The sequence below is a fragment of the Schistocerca americana genome, chromosome 5, assembly GCF_021461395.2.
Source record: "Schistocerca americana isolate TAMUIC-IGC-003095 chromosome 5, iqSchAmer2.1, whole genome shotgun sequence".
NCBI lineage: Eukaryota > Metazoa > Arthropoda > Insecta > Orthoptera > Acrididae > Schistocerca > Schistocerca americana.
In genome coordinates this window covers 253,570,663-253,589,440 of record NC_060123.1, presented here as the reverse complement: position 1 = coordinate 253,589,440, position 18,778 = coordinate 253,570,663, and the positions used below count along the sequence as shown (strand labels likewise).

Sequence of the window (18,778 nt, the reverse complement as noted above, 5' to 3'; positions counted from 1 at the left end):
CATTGGAATTGGAACTACTATATTCTTGTGAACAGAGACTCTTCGTGTGCATAGAAAATGATAAAAAGCTCACGGTTTTCCTGACGGGTGGCAGCGTTAAGTTATCGCGACGTTTCGATGAGCATCATACTCATCATGTTCTGGCGAAGTCTTCCACACTTGTCGAGACGTTGCCGTAACGCTGCAGTTCGGCTGGAAACCCTAGAGATTTTCATCAATTGTATATTCTTCTTGAAATCTCAGGATATTTTTTCAGTCCTCTATATCTTTTATACTAGATGCAGTAGTTTTATCGTGGTATGTTCTCGCAAGGATCACAATGGTTCTGAAGGCTTGTCGTCTACTCCAGGTGCCTTTTTCGACATAGGACGAGATTAGTGTAAATAAATCAAAAGGCAACATATGCAGGCGATACCGTTTATTGCCGTTTCTGCGTTACTAGTACAAATATACATAAAACCATTTTCAACAGTGTTAATAGTTACAAAATTATCGACTAATGTGGGTTACGCAGCACACTCGACGGAGTATCCACCGTGGAAACTGTTTTGCTCCGTGCGAGCAACATGGTATTTCACAGTCTGATCGCCTCTCTAGCGCATCTGTGTGGGTGGTGGAAGCTTCTAACGTGGAACCGGTGCTGTGCTGCGTGAGCCCTGCGGCTGTGGTCTTCCAAGTCTCGCCGTACCCGTGTGGCTTCTGCATTTGACGGCCGTCTACTTGCCGACAGGAGGGAGGTACGTGTTGGAGCCAGGGCCTCCGAAACCTCCGCCTCCAGGTCCACCGAAGCCGCCTCCGGGTCTGCCAAAACCTCCGCCGCCACCTGTCGCCATCAACGATTAATATTTAGAATGGGCATTCATACCTACAAGAACACTGTACTTGTATAAAAAATTATTTTGTTGTATTTTTCCAGCCTCGGAAAGGAATGAAGTCGAAACCGGTTCTGATACCATTTTTGTGTCGCAAGGCTGGAAAAATGTAATAAAATAATTTTGTTAAGCGGAATTTAGTACACATCACTATCAAGCAGGATGCAGTCTAGGAGGACGAACGAATGCGGCAATTTGCTGGAAGAAGATAGGAGTTAACGTAGAAATTTCACACTCTGTCGACAGCGACAAAACAGAGATCGGTAGAAAAGGATCGGAAAGCAAGAAGGACGTGATGTTGAAAGAATCGACTCAACAGTCGTCCCAGATAACATACGGGAAAATTCAGAAAATCTAAATAAGTGCGGCCAAGTGAGGAATTGAAATGCTGAATAAAATGTTCTCGGGTTTCCAACCGCGTCAATTGCTTAAAACTATACGAGCTTTCGGCCAAGCACTCCAAGTGATATGACCGCCAATGGGCTGTTGGTGCGCCCTTATATACGCTAGCTTCCGGCTGGTGCCCGTGACATTGCCATATATAGGCATGTTTTGAGTCGGCGTTCGATGTGCACTCGTCGACCGCGCGATCGCTATATCCCGCGCAGCGCTGAGCTGCAAGCCACCGTCTCTATTCAGGGTGTTTGCGGTAATTTTTATTTCAATGTTATTTTTATTCAATGTTATCGCCGCGAGACTCTGCATTCATACAATTTAAATGCTGTTCTCCTGAACACATCGGCCTAAAACAGATGAGTAAATGAACTTTGATAGATCGATAATGTAAAGAGAATAAAGTGGAGAAATGTAAAATATAGTATTAGAGAAATATTGGATTAATTAATTGGACAAGTGCAAGTTGTATTCCATAGGAATGGCCAGACTACCTGTAGGTTTCCATGACCCACCATTTTTGTTCTTGCATATATTCATGTAGAAGTTTGGATTTCTTAAATAAATTGGATGATGCACGAATTTCATTTTTCGAACTTGGCGAAAACTAGAACAGGAACAGTCGATCTTAGAAAAATTGTAATGTTATTCGTGGAACATGTTCTGACGGGGCAACGGCGAATGGAATATTTATCACGGAGTCCTGAAAACAATGAATATCATATGCATGCAATCATAAAGGCAAGAGGGAAGTGCTAAATGAAATGAAAGTAGCCGAAACATCCACGATTCGAAATGGAGCGTAAAGAATAAATCTAGAAGTTCCTTGGCGAGGTCCATTCTCCAAGTGATCTAACCTAGTATTAAACTGAGGTTTTCACGGCAGCATGTCTTAGATGATGCTCAAACGTAAGTGTGAAAATTTTATCTTCACTGAAAAGTAACTAAGATGTTGCAGTACATCTATGTGAACAGATTTCGGCAGTAAGTTCTGTAACAGGAAGGTAAAATACTGAAAATTCAAAATAATTTAGTTTAAGCATTTCATCTGTCGACCTGGTGCAATTTTAATTTTTCTGGGTCTTTTAACTTGGCTTCGCGCTTCTTGCACTATGGAAGAGTCTCCACTGCCAAAGTTTTCTTTCTACTTTCACATATGATATCACCAGCGTAAAAACTAAACAAAAGCTTGAAAAGACATTTTTTCTTATACACATGTTAATGGTGGCCGAAAAGTGTGATTTTAGACGGCGGCCAGCGGAAAATAATGTCATCAGGAAAGCCTGTAGAAGACAACGCGTGAGCTTGCTGAAATGTGGCACCATTTGTTTGATGTCACCTGGCTGAATATCCGCGAAATCCACCTCGATTTATTTCCACTCCTAATGAAAACGCATCTCCACCGTTTTTAGGACGTGTATGGTAGTGGATTCTGCTACTACCCATGAACTATGAGAGCTGGCTCTATCGAAGATATGAGCATGATCAAAACACAGTATGTTTTAAGACTTCACGACATCGTCCGATGTAAGAGACACAGAGATTTATACTATTTGTTAAACATTTTTATGGTCTTGACCACAACAAAATATAATTACAATTTGATAATTAAAGGTTTCGATTGACTAACATCCCTCCTCAGATATAAGAAAATAGACGGAACATTATACATAGCTACCGATTCTTTAGTATGCGTGATAATTTTTTTATACTTTTTATGATTTAAAACTTTTATAAAAATATATTTTTCCTAAAGGCAATATTTCCGTTTATTTTCATGGATGTGAGGATGGTTGCCAGTCAGCTTAAGCCGGTAATCATACTGTATTCTCTTGCGATTAAGATCATTAAAATTTTTAACAAACACAATGTGACTGCAGTCGTTTCAGTGTCTCCATTTATCAATGATCTGCTTGCTTAAGAAATTACTAACAGCGCAAAATTTACATTTACGGACCCACTGTATTATTTAAATGTTAGTTAAACATTATGAAGACTTACTGAAGCTGTGACAAGTCTTCGGGATCTGAATTATACAGACGATGGAGGATGCAAAACTATTTTGAGATCAGGAAACTATGGTCAGAAATGAATAACTGGATGATATGAATTCTTGAGTGAGCAATGTGTGTGAAGTAAATGCCTGTCGACGGCTCTTGTTTCATGACAAACCACTAACTTCTGCATTGACGCCGCGCGGGGTAGCTGCGCGGTCTAGAGGGCCTAGTCATGGTTCGCGCGGCTGCCCCGTCGGAGGTTCGAGTCCTCCCTCGGGCTTGGGTGTGTGTGTGGTCCTTAGCGTAAGTTAGTTTTATCTAGATTAGTTAGATTAGGTAGTGTATAAGCCTAGGGACCCATGACCTCAGCAGTCTGGTCACATAGAAGCTTACCACAAACTTCCAAATTTTTGCATTCACGCTGGACAGTAATACGTTGAAAACAGTACACAATCGGCTGTAATGTGTCCACGTTGCATTGCGCCCCACCGTTTCCTTTCAAGACTGTTTGAAGATCGAGCATTACTAGTTACAAGAACACACATGATCCATTTAAATGCACATTGCACCAGGATGCAGCATCCGAAAAAGCAAACGAAAGTACAGAGGAAAGTGTCTCCACAGACTTTATTCTTATTGGGTATCATCGTAGATACGTGGCCTCATTCAAGCCACAGACAGTTGAGCAAGATTCTTGAAAAAGAATTGTTCGCACAATAGAATTTGAGGAGATGTTATTCGATAGTGTGGGAGAAGATTCATCTACAAACAACGGTCATATTGCCCCTGAAGTGTACACATCGACAAAGACAGTGTGTAGAGTACAGCTTGAGCCATATTTCCATACTTACCAGTAAAAACGTGTCGAAGTAATAGGTTCGAATGATTTTGAACCAAATCAGTGATTTATGCATGCATGCATTTAGACTGAAGGCCATAATATTGAACATTTGCTATGACCTAAGTTACTGCTGCAAAGTGTTAGTCGTTTGAGTCGCAGTAAAACAAAAAATCGGTGGTAGCCGTTGATTGCTTATCTCAGAGTATTGCGTTTTCGATCTTTAATGTTTTACCTCCAAAGGTTTGTGACACACGTAGTGCTGGAGATCGGACACGTACCTGCTCCTCCGCCGAATCCTCCCGCCCCTGGGCCGGACGGGTAGGTGGGCGTGCCCTGGTACTGCACGTCGGCCACGTAGCCGGTGGCGTCGCTGGCGCGGTAGCGCACGTACTGCACGCGCCCGTCGGGTAGCCGCACGCGGTACGTGCCCTGCACGTTGCCTCCCTGGCCGCTCTCCTGCTGGCCGAAGTCGGTGCCGTAGTACGGATCCTGCACCTCGTACTGGAAGCTGTACGGCTGCGCCTGCGGACAACACGCCGTCTGGAGCGATGCGGAACTGAAGGCGCGGCCCTAACATTAGGGGGGAACCCGTGGTCTCATTGATGTCTGAGCCGCTGTCACTAGCCTGGTCGGATAAGGATGGGGAGGCAAACCTGTCGTGTGCTGATTATGAAACCATCCCTACTTTTGCGTGACATGATTCTGCGAAGGAAATTACAAGGCTTGTCCACTTTCGACAAGATAACACCAAGAAAATACCTCTAGGTGCGTAACTAGGCAATGATTTCATGTGTGCTCCTCCCAAATAGCACATCGACGGAAACGTCAGCACACATAGACCTCAATACTCAAGTGATTGACTACGCTCCTCAGGAAAATGACTCTGGATTACAAGTTATTGGTTCATCCATTATTTATACGTTATACTTTCATTTGCTTTGCAAATTTCGAAGTTTTTCCTTGAAGCAGTAGTTAGTGATCAAGAGAAATGGAATGATAAGCAGATCTGTGGAACAAAGACTGAGAGGGGAAGGGGGAAAGGCTACATCGTAGTATTTTACGTAAGTGAGACAGCTTTTTTCTAATATTTCACTCTTGAGGGGGTAATACCTGCCAAGACAATGGGACTGACAGTAACGTAATGCTCCACACCTACAAGGAGCTTGCTTGATTATCTATGTAAAAGAAGTTATTCATTAAGAACAGAAATTTATAAGAAAAAATGTTCTTCTGTCTCTAAGAGGAAATTAGAGCATCACTCATTCCTCATAGCTCACTCTGTCAAGTAATGCTACTGAAATAGTACTTTCTAAAGTATTTTCTTTTATCGACAAGTGAACGTGTTTCTTAGATGGTCTCGGAAAAATATATCGTCACGATGACTTAATCCTGTGTCAGAGCGATGGACTCGGGTGTTCTCCAATGTAGAATGGAAGCTGAATGGAGAAGTCACTTAATTTTTCGTAGCAGTGTTTCGTTTTTGGGAGATATCGAGGTCGCCTTTGACTGTAAAACCATTTATTCATAAAATCTACTTCTGCAGTTTCAGACCTTTGGCCAATTTCAAATTCAGTTCTGCGAAAATGTTGTACTTGTGCACATGTAAATTTTTTTAAATTGATGATGATCTACGGGGTGTGTCTCCGAAGAGTCGTTAGATGTATTTTCTCTTGTGCTTCGCAAGACATTTGCAATTCCGTGCCGGCCGGTGTGGCCGTGCGGTTTTAGGCGCTTCAGTCTGGGACCGCGTGACCTGGCTCGGGCATGGATGTGTGTGATGTCTTTAGGTTAGTTAGGTTTAAGTAGTTCTAAGTTCTAGGGGACTGATGACCACAGATGTTAAGTCTCATAGCACTCAGAGCCATTTGAACCATTTGCCATTCCGTTGTTGGAATATAGAGTCGACTCAAACAAATACTGCTGAACAGATGTTTCATGCGACGGCCAAATTCAACGGAAAACGTCGGTTTGTTTCCCATTACAAAGAACTAAACTAAACTCCGCCCGAACGGGTCACGAAGGCCCAATGGTACCGACCGGCCGTCGTGTCATCGTCAGCCCACAGGCGTCACTGGACGCGGATACGGAGGGTCAGCACACCGCTCACCCGGCCGTATGTCAGTTTACGAGGCCGGAGCCGTTACTTACCAATCAAGTAGCTCCTCAGTTTGCCTTACAAGGGCTGAGTGCACAACACTTGTCGACAGCGCTCGGCAAACCGGATGGTCACCCATCCAAGTGTTAGCCCAGCCCGACAGAGCTTAACTTCGGTGATGTGACGGGAACCGGTGTCACCATTTCGTCAACGCCGTTGACCCTAATTACAAAGAAAATGATATCTAAAGCTGAATTTTATGTGCCTAATCGATAGAGTGGTCTCAAATTAGTCTAGCGCGATTTTCGTTTTATCGGTATGTGTTAACGGCGACAGTAAAACGGGACGAATAATCAGCACTCAACCAGCGACTGAGGTTGAGTGACATGGTGGTAGAGTGGCATGAGAGTCGCTTCTGGATTATTTGTTATTCTTCGTGTTTTACTGTCGACGTTAATACATAAAACCAAATTCGCACTGGACTTACTTAGGACCGCTCTGTCGAATGGGTCCGTGAAGTTCCGCTTTAAAATTTGAATTGTTTGTAACGGGAAGCAAACCAACTGTTTCTTTTGACACTGGGCTTTGCGCAAAACGTGTGATGAGCGGTAGTTGGACTCTTAGGACAGATACTCGGTTTATGCATGTCAGATATTTTTAAATATTTTGAGATGTGTTCAAGTAAAACATTATCCCAGAACTGAACTTCAGAATGGGCAGTCGTTCGGAATAACAACAGTGGAGTTTTTGACTAAATAGTTTCTGCAACTAAAGGTAGTCATGATGTCTTTCAAAAATGCAGTCATTTACTTCTCAGCGTCAACTCTGCCAAGGCCAGTAGCTGCGCTGCACGACTTACCGGACCACCGTCTCCAAAACCACCGCCGCCGCCACCACCGAAGCCGCCGCCGCCTCCGAAGCCGCCGCCTCCGAAGCCTCCGCCGCCAGCGCCGCCTCCGAAGCCTCCGGCTGGTCCCCTGCCGTAGCCCACCTCAGCAGCTGCCAGGCCGCACAGCAGCAGCGCAGCCAGAGCTCCCACCTGCTGGCGCAGTCCACAGTGGCCGTTATTTTCCCTCAAAGAAGTCCCGTACTCAGGGAATTACCAGATACAGGAATCCTGAATCGCCGTTCAAGGCGAGTTCCTTGTGGAGGTGGTTTCCCTCTGCCTTCCTCCGATCTGTTACGAAGTGTTAAGCGTGTATCTGTTTCTAGTGGATGGTTATGATGAGAGCTTGTACAGTGCAGTGTTGGGTTTGTGTTGTTATGGATAACAAGAAGGGAGGGGCTGAAACCCGGCGCCAGCACGTAGCCTATCACTCTCGAGCAGCACCACGGGGTCGGCCGAACTTGAATTCCCAATCCGACGGACAGATCATCATCCAAAATATCACATTCCCTCACTTGATGAGACGCTGTGAATTGGCGTGGCATGTAAGCCAGGAAATTGGCACAAAATCTGGTGATCAGGTACTTTACCCCATCGCCCCTGCTCCCCCGCCGGTCAAATACTGGTAACGAAAATATTTTACCACAGGAATTCGAACCAGCTGACTTTCGAGTCGGGCGCCGCATCACAAGCGTACTTTAGCACCTCGGTTGCGGAGGAATTTTAATGTGCTCCACGACCTGCTAATCCAGCCGCGGACGCAATGTTGCTGTTGCAGTCTGCAGTGCGAAGACTGGTTTCGTCCTGTTTTGCAAGCTAGTCCGTTCTGTGCAAGTCTCTTCATCACTGCGTAGGTACTGCAGCCTATTATTGTCAAACTCGTTGAAGACATTCTGGGCTTTGGCTGAATCGACACAAATCGAAGTTACTCGACCGACTCTGACATATTTATCTATCTGGAAAACTAGTATGGCTCCTTCAGCTGGTGGCTCTTAGTTTGTACATCGCGTACTTTTGTATTCAAGAAGAAAACGTGACTCGCAAAGTCAGACGTATCGAAACGCAGCACAGTTAGGGCAACAAAGAATGCCGATACCACATCAGGTGTGCACTGCATTATGCGACTGATACCGTTCCTAGTGAGCCTAGAATTTTCTCGACAATTAGAAAGATGAGCGCCGTATGAAGTGACAGGTACGCGACTGTATTTCACAGTTAACTACTTCTTATGTGCGCTAGCTAACTTGAAAAATTGAACGTAAAATTGAAGTGCTAAACTGAACAAATGTCACTTGAAAGCCAATGTCCAATGGATCACTCAAACAGCAATACCGCGCAAATTATCTATTTATTAAAGTTTTAGTTAACAGCACACAATCATCCGCCACAGTGAAACGTTTGATTTTTGTAAAGTTAACTTCTAGGGACCAACCATTCACTCGCATTTGCCCAAATGATTCAATAGAAAATTACAATCACCAATCAAATATTCAGCGAATGATTTTCGCAATAAATTTTACAACTTTCATAGGTTTGTGTTCCACGAAACTGTTAGATTTATTTTCCTTACGACCACTTGCGATTCCATTCACACTGTGAAGAGTGATGTGTCCTATCAGTCCATGCCTTCATTTTAGTCTGATTATGCCATAAAGCTCTTTTCTCCTCAACATAACTGAGTACCTCTACATTAGTTATTCGATCTGCCTAATCCTCAGCAGTCATCTGCAACATAAAATTTCAAACGTTTGTGTTGTTCTCTTCTCTGCACCGTATATCGTCAACGTTTCATTTCCATATAAGGCTGCATTTTGAACAAATGCTAACAGGTGAAAGCTGGTAACCTATTTCTCTTTTTTTAGAAAATATTGTCAGTCGCTATTTGGTATCCTCGTCTGTCTTCGCCACTTATTTTGATACCTAAACAGCAAAAATTTTCTACTACTTTTAGTATTTCATTTCCTAATGTAACGTGCTGAGGCGCAAAGGAAAGCACCTAAAAAGGAAGTAATGTTTCTACAGAAGCAACGCACAGCATTTTCGTCTGTACTTGTTTTAAGTTACAGAACCAAGTATGCTGTCCTCGACCGCGAGTGTCCATCAGAGACAAGGGTATCATCAGGAATACCCCAGGGAAGTGTGGTAGGACCGGTGTTTTTTCTCCATACACAAATGATGGGGTGGAAAGGCTAAGCAGCAGTCCGCAGTTGTTTGCGGATGGTGCGATGGCACGTGGAAGAGTGTCGTCTTTGAATGACCGTAGGAGGATACAAGACGAATTAGACAAACTTTCTAGTTGCTGTGGTGAATGACAACTAGCTCTAAATGTGGAAAACTGTAAGCTAATACGGATGAACAGGAAGAAGAAACCTGTAATGTTCGGGTACAGTACTGCTAGTGAGCTGCTTGACACAGTCAACTCGCTTAAATGTCTGGGCGTAACGTTGCAAAGCGATATGAAATGGAACGAGCGTGGATGGCCGACTTCGGTTTAAAGGGAGAATTTTAGGAAGGTGTGGGTCATCTGTAAAGGAGACCACATGTAGGACATTACTGCGACCCATTGTTGCGTACTGTTCTAGTGTTTGGGATCTGCACCAGGTCGGATTTAAGGGAGACATCGAAGTAATTCAGAGGCGTGCTGCTAGATTTGTTACCGGTAGGTTCGAAAAACACGCAAGTACTACAGAGGTGCATCGAGAACTCAAATGGGGAAATCATTGGAGGGAAAAATCATTAGAGGGAAGGCGACGCTCTTTTCTAGAAGGGCTACTGGGAAAATTTAGGTAACCGGCATCTGAGGCTGACAGCAGAACGATTTTAGTGTCATCAGAGTACATCTCGCGTAAGAATCGTGAAGATGAGATTAGAGGGATTAAAGGTTCGCACGGAGGCATATAGACAGTCGATTTTCCCTCGCTCTGTTTGCGAATGGAATAGGAAAGGAAATGGCTAGTAGTGGTACAGTGTATTTTCCACCACGCAGCATATGGTGGCTTGCGTAGTATGTGTGTAGAAATGTAAATATAGATGTAGGTATACTGTTTGTGGTATTCACCAGTGAAAACATTTTTAAACAATTCTGACAGAAGGACTACTTGTAACTGAAGGAGATGCGTCCAGAGTTGCTTGTAGTCTTTCAGATAGGTAAGAATTTTGACAAAATCTGAAATCAGCGGCTAAAATGGAAGCTCAAATGAAAGTTTCATTAGCCTTCGGTCGTCATATGTAGCATTCAGATTTAGCTAAATGTGGACTATCAGACCAATTGTGTGATTGGATTGAAGAGTTCCTACATAACAGAACGCTGCGTGTCACTCTCAATGGAGAGAAGTCTTTCGAAGTAAGAGTGATTTCAGGTGTGCCGCAGGGGAGTGTTGTAGGACAGTTGCTATTCACAATATACATAAATGCATAAATGACCTTTAGGATGACATCGAAAGATCACTGAGGCTTTTTGCGGATGATGCTGTGGTACATCGAGAGGTTGTAACAATGGAAAATTGTACTGAAATGCAGGAGCATCTGCAGCGAATTGACGCATGGTGCAGGGAATGGCAATTGAATCTCAATGTAGACAAGTGTAATGTGCTGCGAATACAAAGAAAAAAAGATCCCTTATCATTTAGCTACAATATAGCAGGTCAGCAACTGGAAGCAGTTAATGCCACAAATTATCTGGGAGTACGCATTAGGAGTGATTTAAAATGGAATGATCATATAAAGTTGATCGTCGGTAAAGCACATGCCAGACTGAGATTCATTGGAAGAATCCTAAGGAAATGCAATCCGAAAACAAAGGAAGTAGCTTACAGTATGCTTGTTCGCCAGCTGCTTGAATACTGCTCAGCAGTGTGGGATCCGTACCAGATTGGGTTGATAGAAGAGATAGAGAAGATCCAACGGAGAGCAGTGCGCTTCGTTACAAGATCATGTAGTAATTGCGAAAGCGTTACGGAGATGATAGATAAACTCCATTGGAAGACTCTGCAGGAGAGACGCTCAGTAGCACGGTACGGGCTTTTGTTAAAGTTTCGAGAACATACCTTCACCGAAGAGTCAAGCAGTATATTGCTCCCTCCTACGTATATCTCGCAAAGAGACCATGAGGATAAAATCAGAGAGATTAGAGCCCACACAGAAGCATACCGACAATCCTTCTTTCCACGAACAATACGAGACTGTAATAGAAGGGAGAACCGATAGAGGTACTCAAGGTACCCTCCGCCACACACCGTCAGGTGACTTGCGGAGTATGGATGTAGATGTTTGATGATCCGGTTCGTGGGGGTCAACTTTATGATTTTTACGTGGTAAGGGAAAAGAATTTCTGTTGCTAGTGATACTTCTCGACAGCTAGAAAGACGAGCGCCGTATGACGCGAGAGGTACGGTGCGGCGGCAGCGGCTCACCTTGTCGGTTCTCATTGTGGAGCAGGTGAGGAGTGGTGAGCTCTTGTGGTGGAGCGGAGCGCACTGGTGCCCCTGACCAGCAGAGGCGGCGCTTTTATAGGCGCGCGCCGTGGCCACCACGGAGGCGGCGGTTCCGGATCATCAGAACACGCCCGCCGCCACGGTGTCGAAACCCGGCCGGGGGTGGAAGCCGCGCCTCCGGGGTGGCGCGCTGACACGCTATCTCGCTACCGCTGTGCCCGCCTCTCACAGCTCCTCTTAAAGCAGAAATCACTTGGATCAGTACTCGAAGTCTGCTGCGTGTAACATAAAAGTGGCTCCTGTCTGAGATTTTGTGTAGGCATACGGGAAGCTCTTTTGATGTCCGCTTTAGGGAAGGTTGTGAAGCAGGTAGTAACAATGGTTTTCCTTTCTAAAAAAATCGAAAACAGCCGGACAAATATTTCGTGAAATAATTTGTCGAAAATTGATAATCATATAAAATTAGAGAAATAATTGATCGGATTTTTTAATAATGTTCGAAGTCATGTACTGCAGCTGAGACACTCATAACTTGCTGGCGTAAAGAGATACTAGGAGAAATATCGCCGGACAAATATCCTCCAGGACTCTTTAAAATTCTTAGATTCAGAGTTCAACATTCAACTTTAAATTCTCAATGGGCACCTTATTTGCTTACATGATTTTCAGCAACTTTCCAAGGCGAGTCAAATCTTTCTCTAATCTATTTTATGTCTTACATTAGAAAATATATTTCGTAAACATTTAACCAGCTTTTTTTAATTTTTTTATTTTCATGTCTTGTACAGAAAGCATGAAACGCGATATACTTAAATATCGATCGATATTATATTATTATTATGAGTACATACAGGATGTTCGTTTTAACTTGAGACAACTAAAGGTCTCGAAAACGACGTAAAGTACGAAAAAATTGTTATAGGTGAAAAGTTAGTATTATTAAAGGAAACATCTCTCTGTGCAACAATTGGTCACCTCCTAGCAACCCCACCAGCGTGGCCGCGGCCAACTTTATGTTTTCAGATGGGAGACCTCTGCCGCCCATTTTCATTGCACATTCGGATTCTTCCAAAGAAACATCGTACGGTTTACTCAGACCATTGTTTCCCATTCGTGGTAGATAGCGTTGTTATCTTTATGTATCAAGTTTGCCTGTTTTTGTGAGTAAGACCCGATGGATCTGATTCTACATTTTGTCTACGATTGTAAACTTTTATGTTCTAGAGGTTGATTTTTATGTTCGAACTTTACTTTACTTTGCAAATTTGATTGTACAGTTCAATATGGTTAGCCATTTCAGTGTGTTGTTAGATGCTACGTTTAGCGTGATCCAGGAACAACGGCGTGGATGTATTAGTTTTCTGTTTCCATTGGGATGCTTGATGGCGATGTCCTCCTGTCACTCTCCGTTGAGATGCTTAATTTCGGTGAGTCCCCTTGCCTCTCACCGCTGGGGTGGTTGATTTTGGTGAGTCCCGTTGCATCTCACCATTGGGGTGGTTGATTCCGGTGAGTCCCCTTGCCTCTTACAATTAGGGTGCTTGATTTCAGTGAGTCCCATTGCCTTTCACCATTGGGGTGCTTGATTTCTGTGAATCACATTGCCTCTCAGCACTGGGGTGCTTCATTTTGGTGCGTCTTCTTGCGTCTAAAAATTTGGGTGAGTCCTCGTGGTTATCACAGCTTGGGAGCTTGATTTTGGTTTTATGGGAACAAACTACATCCACATCGTTGTTCCTGGATCACTCTAAACGTAGCTTCTAACCTGACATTGAAACGACTAACAATATTGTAGTGTACAGTCAAATACACGGCACGAAAGTAAATTTCAAACACAAGTTTCAACCGATAGAACACAAATGTTTACATTTACATCGTAAATGAAATGTAGAATTAGATGCGTCGATTCTTAACTGATAAAAAGCGCGCGCTTGATATTTGTCGATTACAGTACTATCTACAATGAATGGAAAACAATGGAGTAAACCGTGCGTATTTTTTTGCGTAGAAACCGAATATAGAATAAACGTAGGGGTTGCCATTTGAAAATACAACGTTGACCCCGAATACCGGCGACGCAGGAGGGGTGGTTAGGAGATGGTCAGCTGCAACACTGACAGATATCCCCTGCACAGCCATCACTATCATTAACTTTCACTAGTATTATTTTTTTTATTTTTACGATCCGTTCATTTTGAGATATTTAGTTGTCACCTTGTGGATCAAGAGAGAGCAGAGAAGTTTCAATTTATGCTATGTTTTGATATGTATTTCCATTTCATTTATATAGCTAGTAGAAGCTGTTCGCTTATTTTAATTGTCCCCGAAATTACTAAGTTTTTCCTAATTACTCTGCTTATTTTCAAAAAATTAATTTTTTTCGAAACTAGACCTCTTGCTGGTCAATTTCATACTCCATTGGTCCAATTCAAAACTCTTCCGTTAGCTATGAAAATATGAACAGCTTTTCTAGGAAAAAAAGTGCAGAGATAATTTAAGACGTTTACATCATCATTTCCGTATGCATCATTATGTTCCCAAAGCATCCAATTTGAATACATTTGAAGAGCTCGAAATTTTTCTTAATTTTTAAAAAGAAACTCAATAATTGTTGAATGATCAAAATTATGTCCGTAGTCAAACCTTTTTCGAAGTATTCTCTTACCTGTTGAATTTTCTCTTCTCCCTCTTTTCTTCCTTTTTCCGTTGTTTAGCCGGCCGCAGTGGCCGAGCGGTTCCAGGCGCTTCAGTCTGGAACCTCGCAACCGATCAGTCGCAGGTTCGTATCCTGCCTCGGGCATGGATGTCTTTAAGTTAGTTAGGTTTAAGTAGTTCAAAGTTCTACGGGACTGATGACGTCAGATGTTAAGTCCCATAGTGCTCAGAGCCATTTGAACCATTTGAACCCGTTGTTTAAGTTACTCTCTCTCCCGGCTAGCACTTATGTAATAGTAACTTGTTTTAACAGCTGATTCATTCTGGCTGGTAAGCATACACCTCCCAGCACCAACTACCATTTTGGTACTCGCCGATCGCTTCTGAAGGCGTGCATCATCTCTCCAGCTTAAAGTGTACGTGTAGCTCGTAATTACTGGTAGTTGATTAATTTATTACCAGTTTTCATTTTGAGAAGGCTTTCTCTTCCAGTCAATTTTATATTGCGAAAATTTTTATGTATTTTGTATTTAGTAGGAAAATCATATCGTACGGCACTGTTGTCTGGTATATCCCACGAGGTGGGTTCAGCCACCTGTTGGAAAGGGCGTTCTTCCTCCGCACACATTGGTCTCTTTCCTAGCGGCTTTCTGAGAATTGTGTCGTATGTGTATTTGTAGAATGTAGATGAGTGTAAATGATGCATGTGTAGTACAGTGCTATGTTTGTGTTGCATGGTGTTGATGAGAGAATGGGAGAGAGGATGAAACCTGGTGCTGGCTACCCCTCTCGAGCCCCTCAGGGGGCCGCTGAACTTAACGTCCCCATCGAAGGACGGATCACCGTCAACAGCGCCACAAGCCCTCACTTCGTGAGACGCTGTGGAGAGATATGGGATTTAACCCGGGGCATTGGCCCAAAGACTGACTATGAGGATCTTAACGCCATCACTTCTCGTGCCCTTGCCGGCCAAATACTGACAACGGCACTTTCATCTACCATCAGGATTCGAAAACCTCCGCGTTAAGCGCCACTGCACAAGTGTGCCTTAGCGACCTCGGCTACGGTGGCTGGTGAGTTATGAATTTCCAGCTATTACTTAATTTACAGTAGCCTTCATTTCCAACAATCAGAGGGCAGATACTTTTACATCGCGAACGTCTCTCCGGGCAAGCGCAGTTTATGAGCTATTATTCAACGTACACAAGTAGATACTGCTGCGTACAAAAATTAGTTTGTTTTGTAATTTACTGCCCTTTACTGTCTAGTGTAATATCATCCACTTTGTTTATTTCCCAACACATCACCTTATGACGACTTCGTAATAATTCGAAATCGGTCACCATCTGTGTAGCCCAAGGTTAAAACCTGCGGCGTGTCAGAGGTATAAGTGCACTTTTTTATGACTGATGACAGCGTACTGAGCAACGTTACATCGGTATTTAACTTCGTATGCAGACTAATAATTATAGCTGTTACAAGCTGTATGTTTTTGCTTCGTTGGTATCTCCAATTAAGCAAGTTACAAGTAAGCCATCAACGTTTATTTCCCCTAGGCAGCAGGACAAGTATTAATGTGTGGGCGCGTGGATCCAAAATGGATAGTCTATACCGAGAGGCACAACTGAAGTGGGCACATATTAAAGTGCCAATAGTCACAGTATTTGTACCTGTGGCCCCAACATACTGCATAACAAAAGAATCTGAAATGACATTCGTTGTTGTTGACGTTGTTGTTGTGGTCTTCAGTCCAGAGACTGGTTTGCTGCAGCTCTCCATGCTACTCTATCCTCTGCAAGCTTCTTCAAATCCAAGTAACTGCTGCAACCTACATCCCTCTATGATTTTTACCCTCCACGCTTTCCTCCATTACTAAATTGGTGATCCCTTGATGCCTCATAACATGACCTACCAAGCGATCCCTTCTTCTGGTCAAGTTGTGCTACAAATTCCTCTTCCCCCCACTTGTATTCAGTACCCCCTCATTAGTTATGTGATGTACCCATCTATTCTTCAGAATTCTTCTGTAGCACCACATTTCGAGAGCTTCTATTCTCTTCTTGTCTAAGCTATTTATCGTCCATGTTTCACTACCATACAAATATCTTCAGAAACGACTTTCTGACTCTTAAATCTATACTCGATGTCAACAAATTTCTCTTCTTCAGAAACACTTTCCTTGCCATTGCCAGTCTACATTTCATATCCTCTTCACTTCGACCATCATCACTTATTTTGCTCCCCAAATAGCAAAACTCACCTACTTTAAGTATCTAATTTCCTAATCTAATTCCCTCAGCATCATCTGATTTAATTGGACTACATTTCATTATCCTCGTTTTGCTTTTGTTGATGTTCATCTTATATCCTGCTTTCAAGACACTGTCCATTCCGTTCAACTGCTCTTCCAGCTGCTTTGCTGACAGAATGACAATGTCATCGGTGAACCTCAATGTTTTTATTCCTTCTCCATGGATTTTAATTCCTACTCCGAATTTTTCTTTTGTTTCCTTTACTGCTTGCTCAATATACAGATTGAACAACATCGGGGATAGGCAACAACCCTGTCTCACTCCCTTCTCAACCACTGCTTCCCTTTCATGCCCCTCGACTATTATAACTGCCATCTGGTTTCTGTACAAATTGTAAATAGCCTTTCGCTCCCTGTATTTTGCCTTTCCTTAATCTATCTTCTAAGTAAGTTCAAAAATGGTTCAAATGGCTCTCAGCACTATGGGACTTAACATCTGTGGTCATCAGTCTCCTAGAACGTAGAACTACTTAAACCTAACTAACCTAAGGACATCACACACATCCATGCCCGAGGCTGGATTCGAACCTGCGACCGTAGCAGTCGCGCGGTTCCGGACTGAGCGCCTAGAACCGCTAGACCACCGCGGCCGGCCTAAGTAAGTTGTGGGGTCAGTATTGCCTCGCGTGTTCCAACATTTCTACAGAATCAGAACCGATCTTCCCCGAGGTCGGCTTCTACCAGTTTTTCCATTCGTCGGTAAAAAATTCGTGTTAGTATTTTGCAGCTGTGACTTATTAAACAGATAGTTCGATAATTTTCACATCTTTCAACACCTTCTTTGTTTGGGATTGGAATTATTACATTCTTCTTAACGTCTGAGAGTATATCGCCTGTCTCATACATCTTGCCGATCAGATGGAAGAGTTTTATCATGGCTGGCTCTCCCACGGCTATCAGTGGTTCTAAGGAATGTTGTCTACTCCCGAGGCCTTATTTCGACTTAGGTTTTTCAGTGCTCTGTAAGATTCTTCACGCAGTACCGTATCCCCCGTTTCATCTTCGTCTACTTCCTCTTCGATTTCCATAATGTTGCCCTCAATATGACAATCGTGACAAAAAAAAGGGTGTCAGTTATTTTAAAAAAAATTGTGTACGAGGATGAGTAGTGACTGATTATTAAAAGTGACCCTGAAACAGTATAAATCGCTAATTATTTGTATTTCGTAAGAGGTTTCGTTATACACCGCCACCACAATCGAGTCGTCTAACGTAAGCCTGCGTGCTAGTTTCGACTCGTAGGTAACCTGCTTCCAGTGCTGGTGGCGGAAGAAATTTTTCCCAGTAAGAGAAGGGGAGGTGGTGGCGTAAAGTTCCTGACTATGTGCAAACAGTGCAGCTGTAATTCCAAATCTCCCTGTGGTGTCTCATGAAGCGACGGCAAATAACACTATGATCCGTCCGTCGGAAATGGATGTTAATTACGGTGCTACACGTGAAGAATATGCATTGTTGTCGGCACTGGGTTCCCAACTGCCACTTCTCTCATCTTCATAAAACATCAACATGACACAACACAATGCACACACCCATTACAGTCACCTACAGTCGACAGGTATCCTTGGCTCAAACTCTCTTACACTACGTTAAATGTTGGTGGGCGTGGGAGGGGGCGTAGCATTCTGCAGGCGGGAAGAAAACCATTTTTCGGTTTGGCGGTCTAACAGCTTCTCGGGCTCTCTCATCTAACCAAATCATGCGAGTTTTTCGTTCTTTAATACAACTAACTTCAGGGCAATTTAGTATTCACAGTGAAGAGTGTCGTCGGTAGCACAAACTACGTAATACCTTCTCGTATGCGTTATTTGTTTTGTGGTAAAATCAGCTCAAGAGTCTTTGAATTTGGATGCCTTTTCCGTTCAATCAACTCGTATCCCAGACTAACGAAAAATGCTAAAGAATAGTTATCCTCTCTGCGTAATTTACTTATACCTACCACAATGGGTTACTTCGTTGACGCAGTCGACCTTGTTGCCTCCCCTTCGACAGTACACTGGTATGAATGTGTTCGTGTAATCTAAACTAGTTTTCAGACGCAGATAATTACCGATATGAGCCGTTTCCAGGTCAGAGTTCAAGTTACAGCAAGACGTGACCGACAGTTAATGACGAAATGTTTCAAATGCCTCTGAGCACTATGGGACTTAACATCTGAGGTCATCAGTCCCCTAGAACTTAGAGCTACTTAAACCTAACTAACCTAAGGACATCACACACATCCATGTCCGAGGCAGGATTCGAACCTGCGACCGTAGCGCTCGCGCGGTTCCAGACTGAAGCGCCTAGAACCGCTCG

General features: G+C 43.3%; 1 protein-coding gene across 2 annotated transcripts; it reads right to left on the bottom strand.

The window, feature by feature from the left end:
- Positions 1–401: 401 nt before the first annotated feature.
- Positions 402–11,549, bottom strand: LOC124616367 (glycine-rich cell wall structural protein 1-like). Of its 2 annotated transcripts, none has more exons than XM_047144677.1 (4): positions 11,497–11,549; positions 7,058–7,240; positions 4,382–4,625; positions 402–823 (listed from the first exon to the last, which is right to left on the bottom strand). In XM_047144677.1, exons 1-4 carry the CDS (start codon positions 11,509–11,511, stop codon positions 717–719), a joined length of 549 nt encoding a protein of 182 aa, XP_047000633.1. In that variant the 5' UTR covers positions 11,512–11,549; the 3' UTR covers positions 402–716. The 2 variants fall into 2 exon arrangements, with proteins under 2 accessions (XP_047000633.1, XP_047000634.1); XM_047144678.1 differs by having other exon boundaries at positions 7,058–7,237.
- Positions 11,550–18,778: the final 7,229 nt, after the last annotated feature.

Excerpts from the sequence above, each read along its gene's own strand:
- LOC124616367 (XM_047144677.1), bottom strand. Across the intron at positions 4,626-7,057 it reads GTTTTGGAGACGGTGGTCCG|GCGCAGCCGTACAGCTTCCA; the intron begins GTAAGTCGTGCA and ends TGTTGTCCGCAG. Across the intron at positions 824-4,381 it reads AGGATTCGGCGGAGGAGCAG|GTGGCGGCGGAGGTTTTGGC; the intron begins GTACGTGTCCGA and ends TGATGGCGACAG.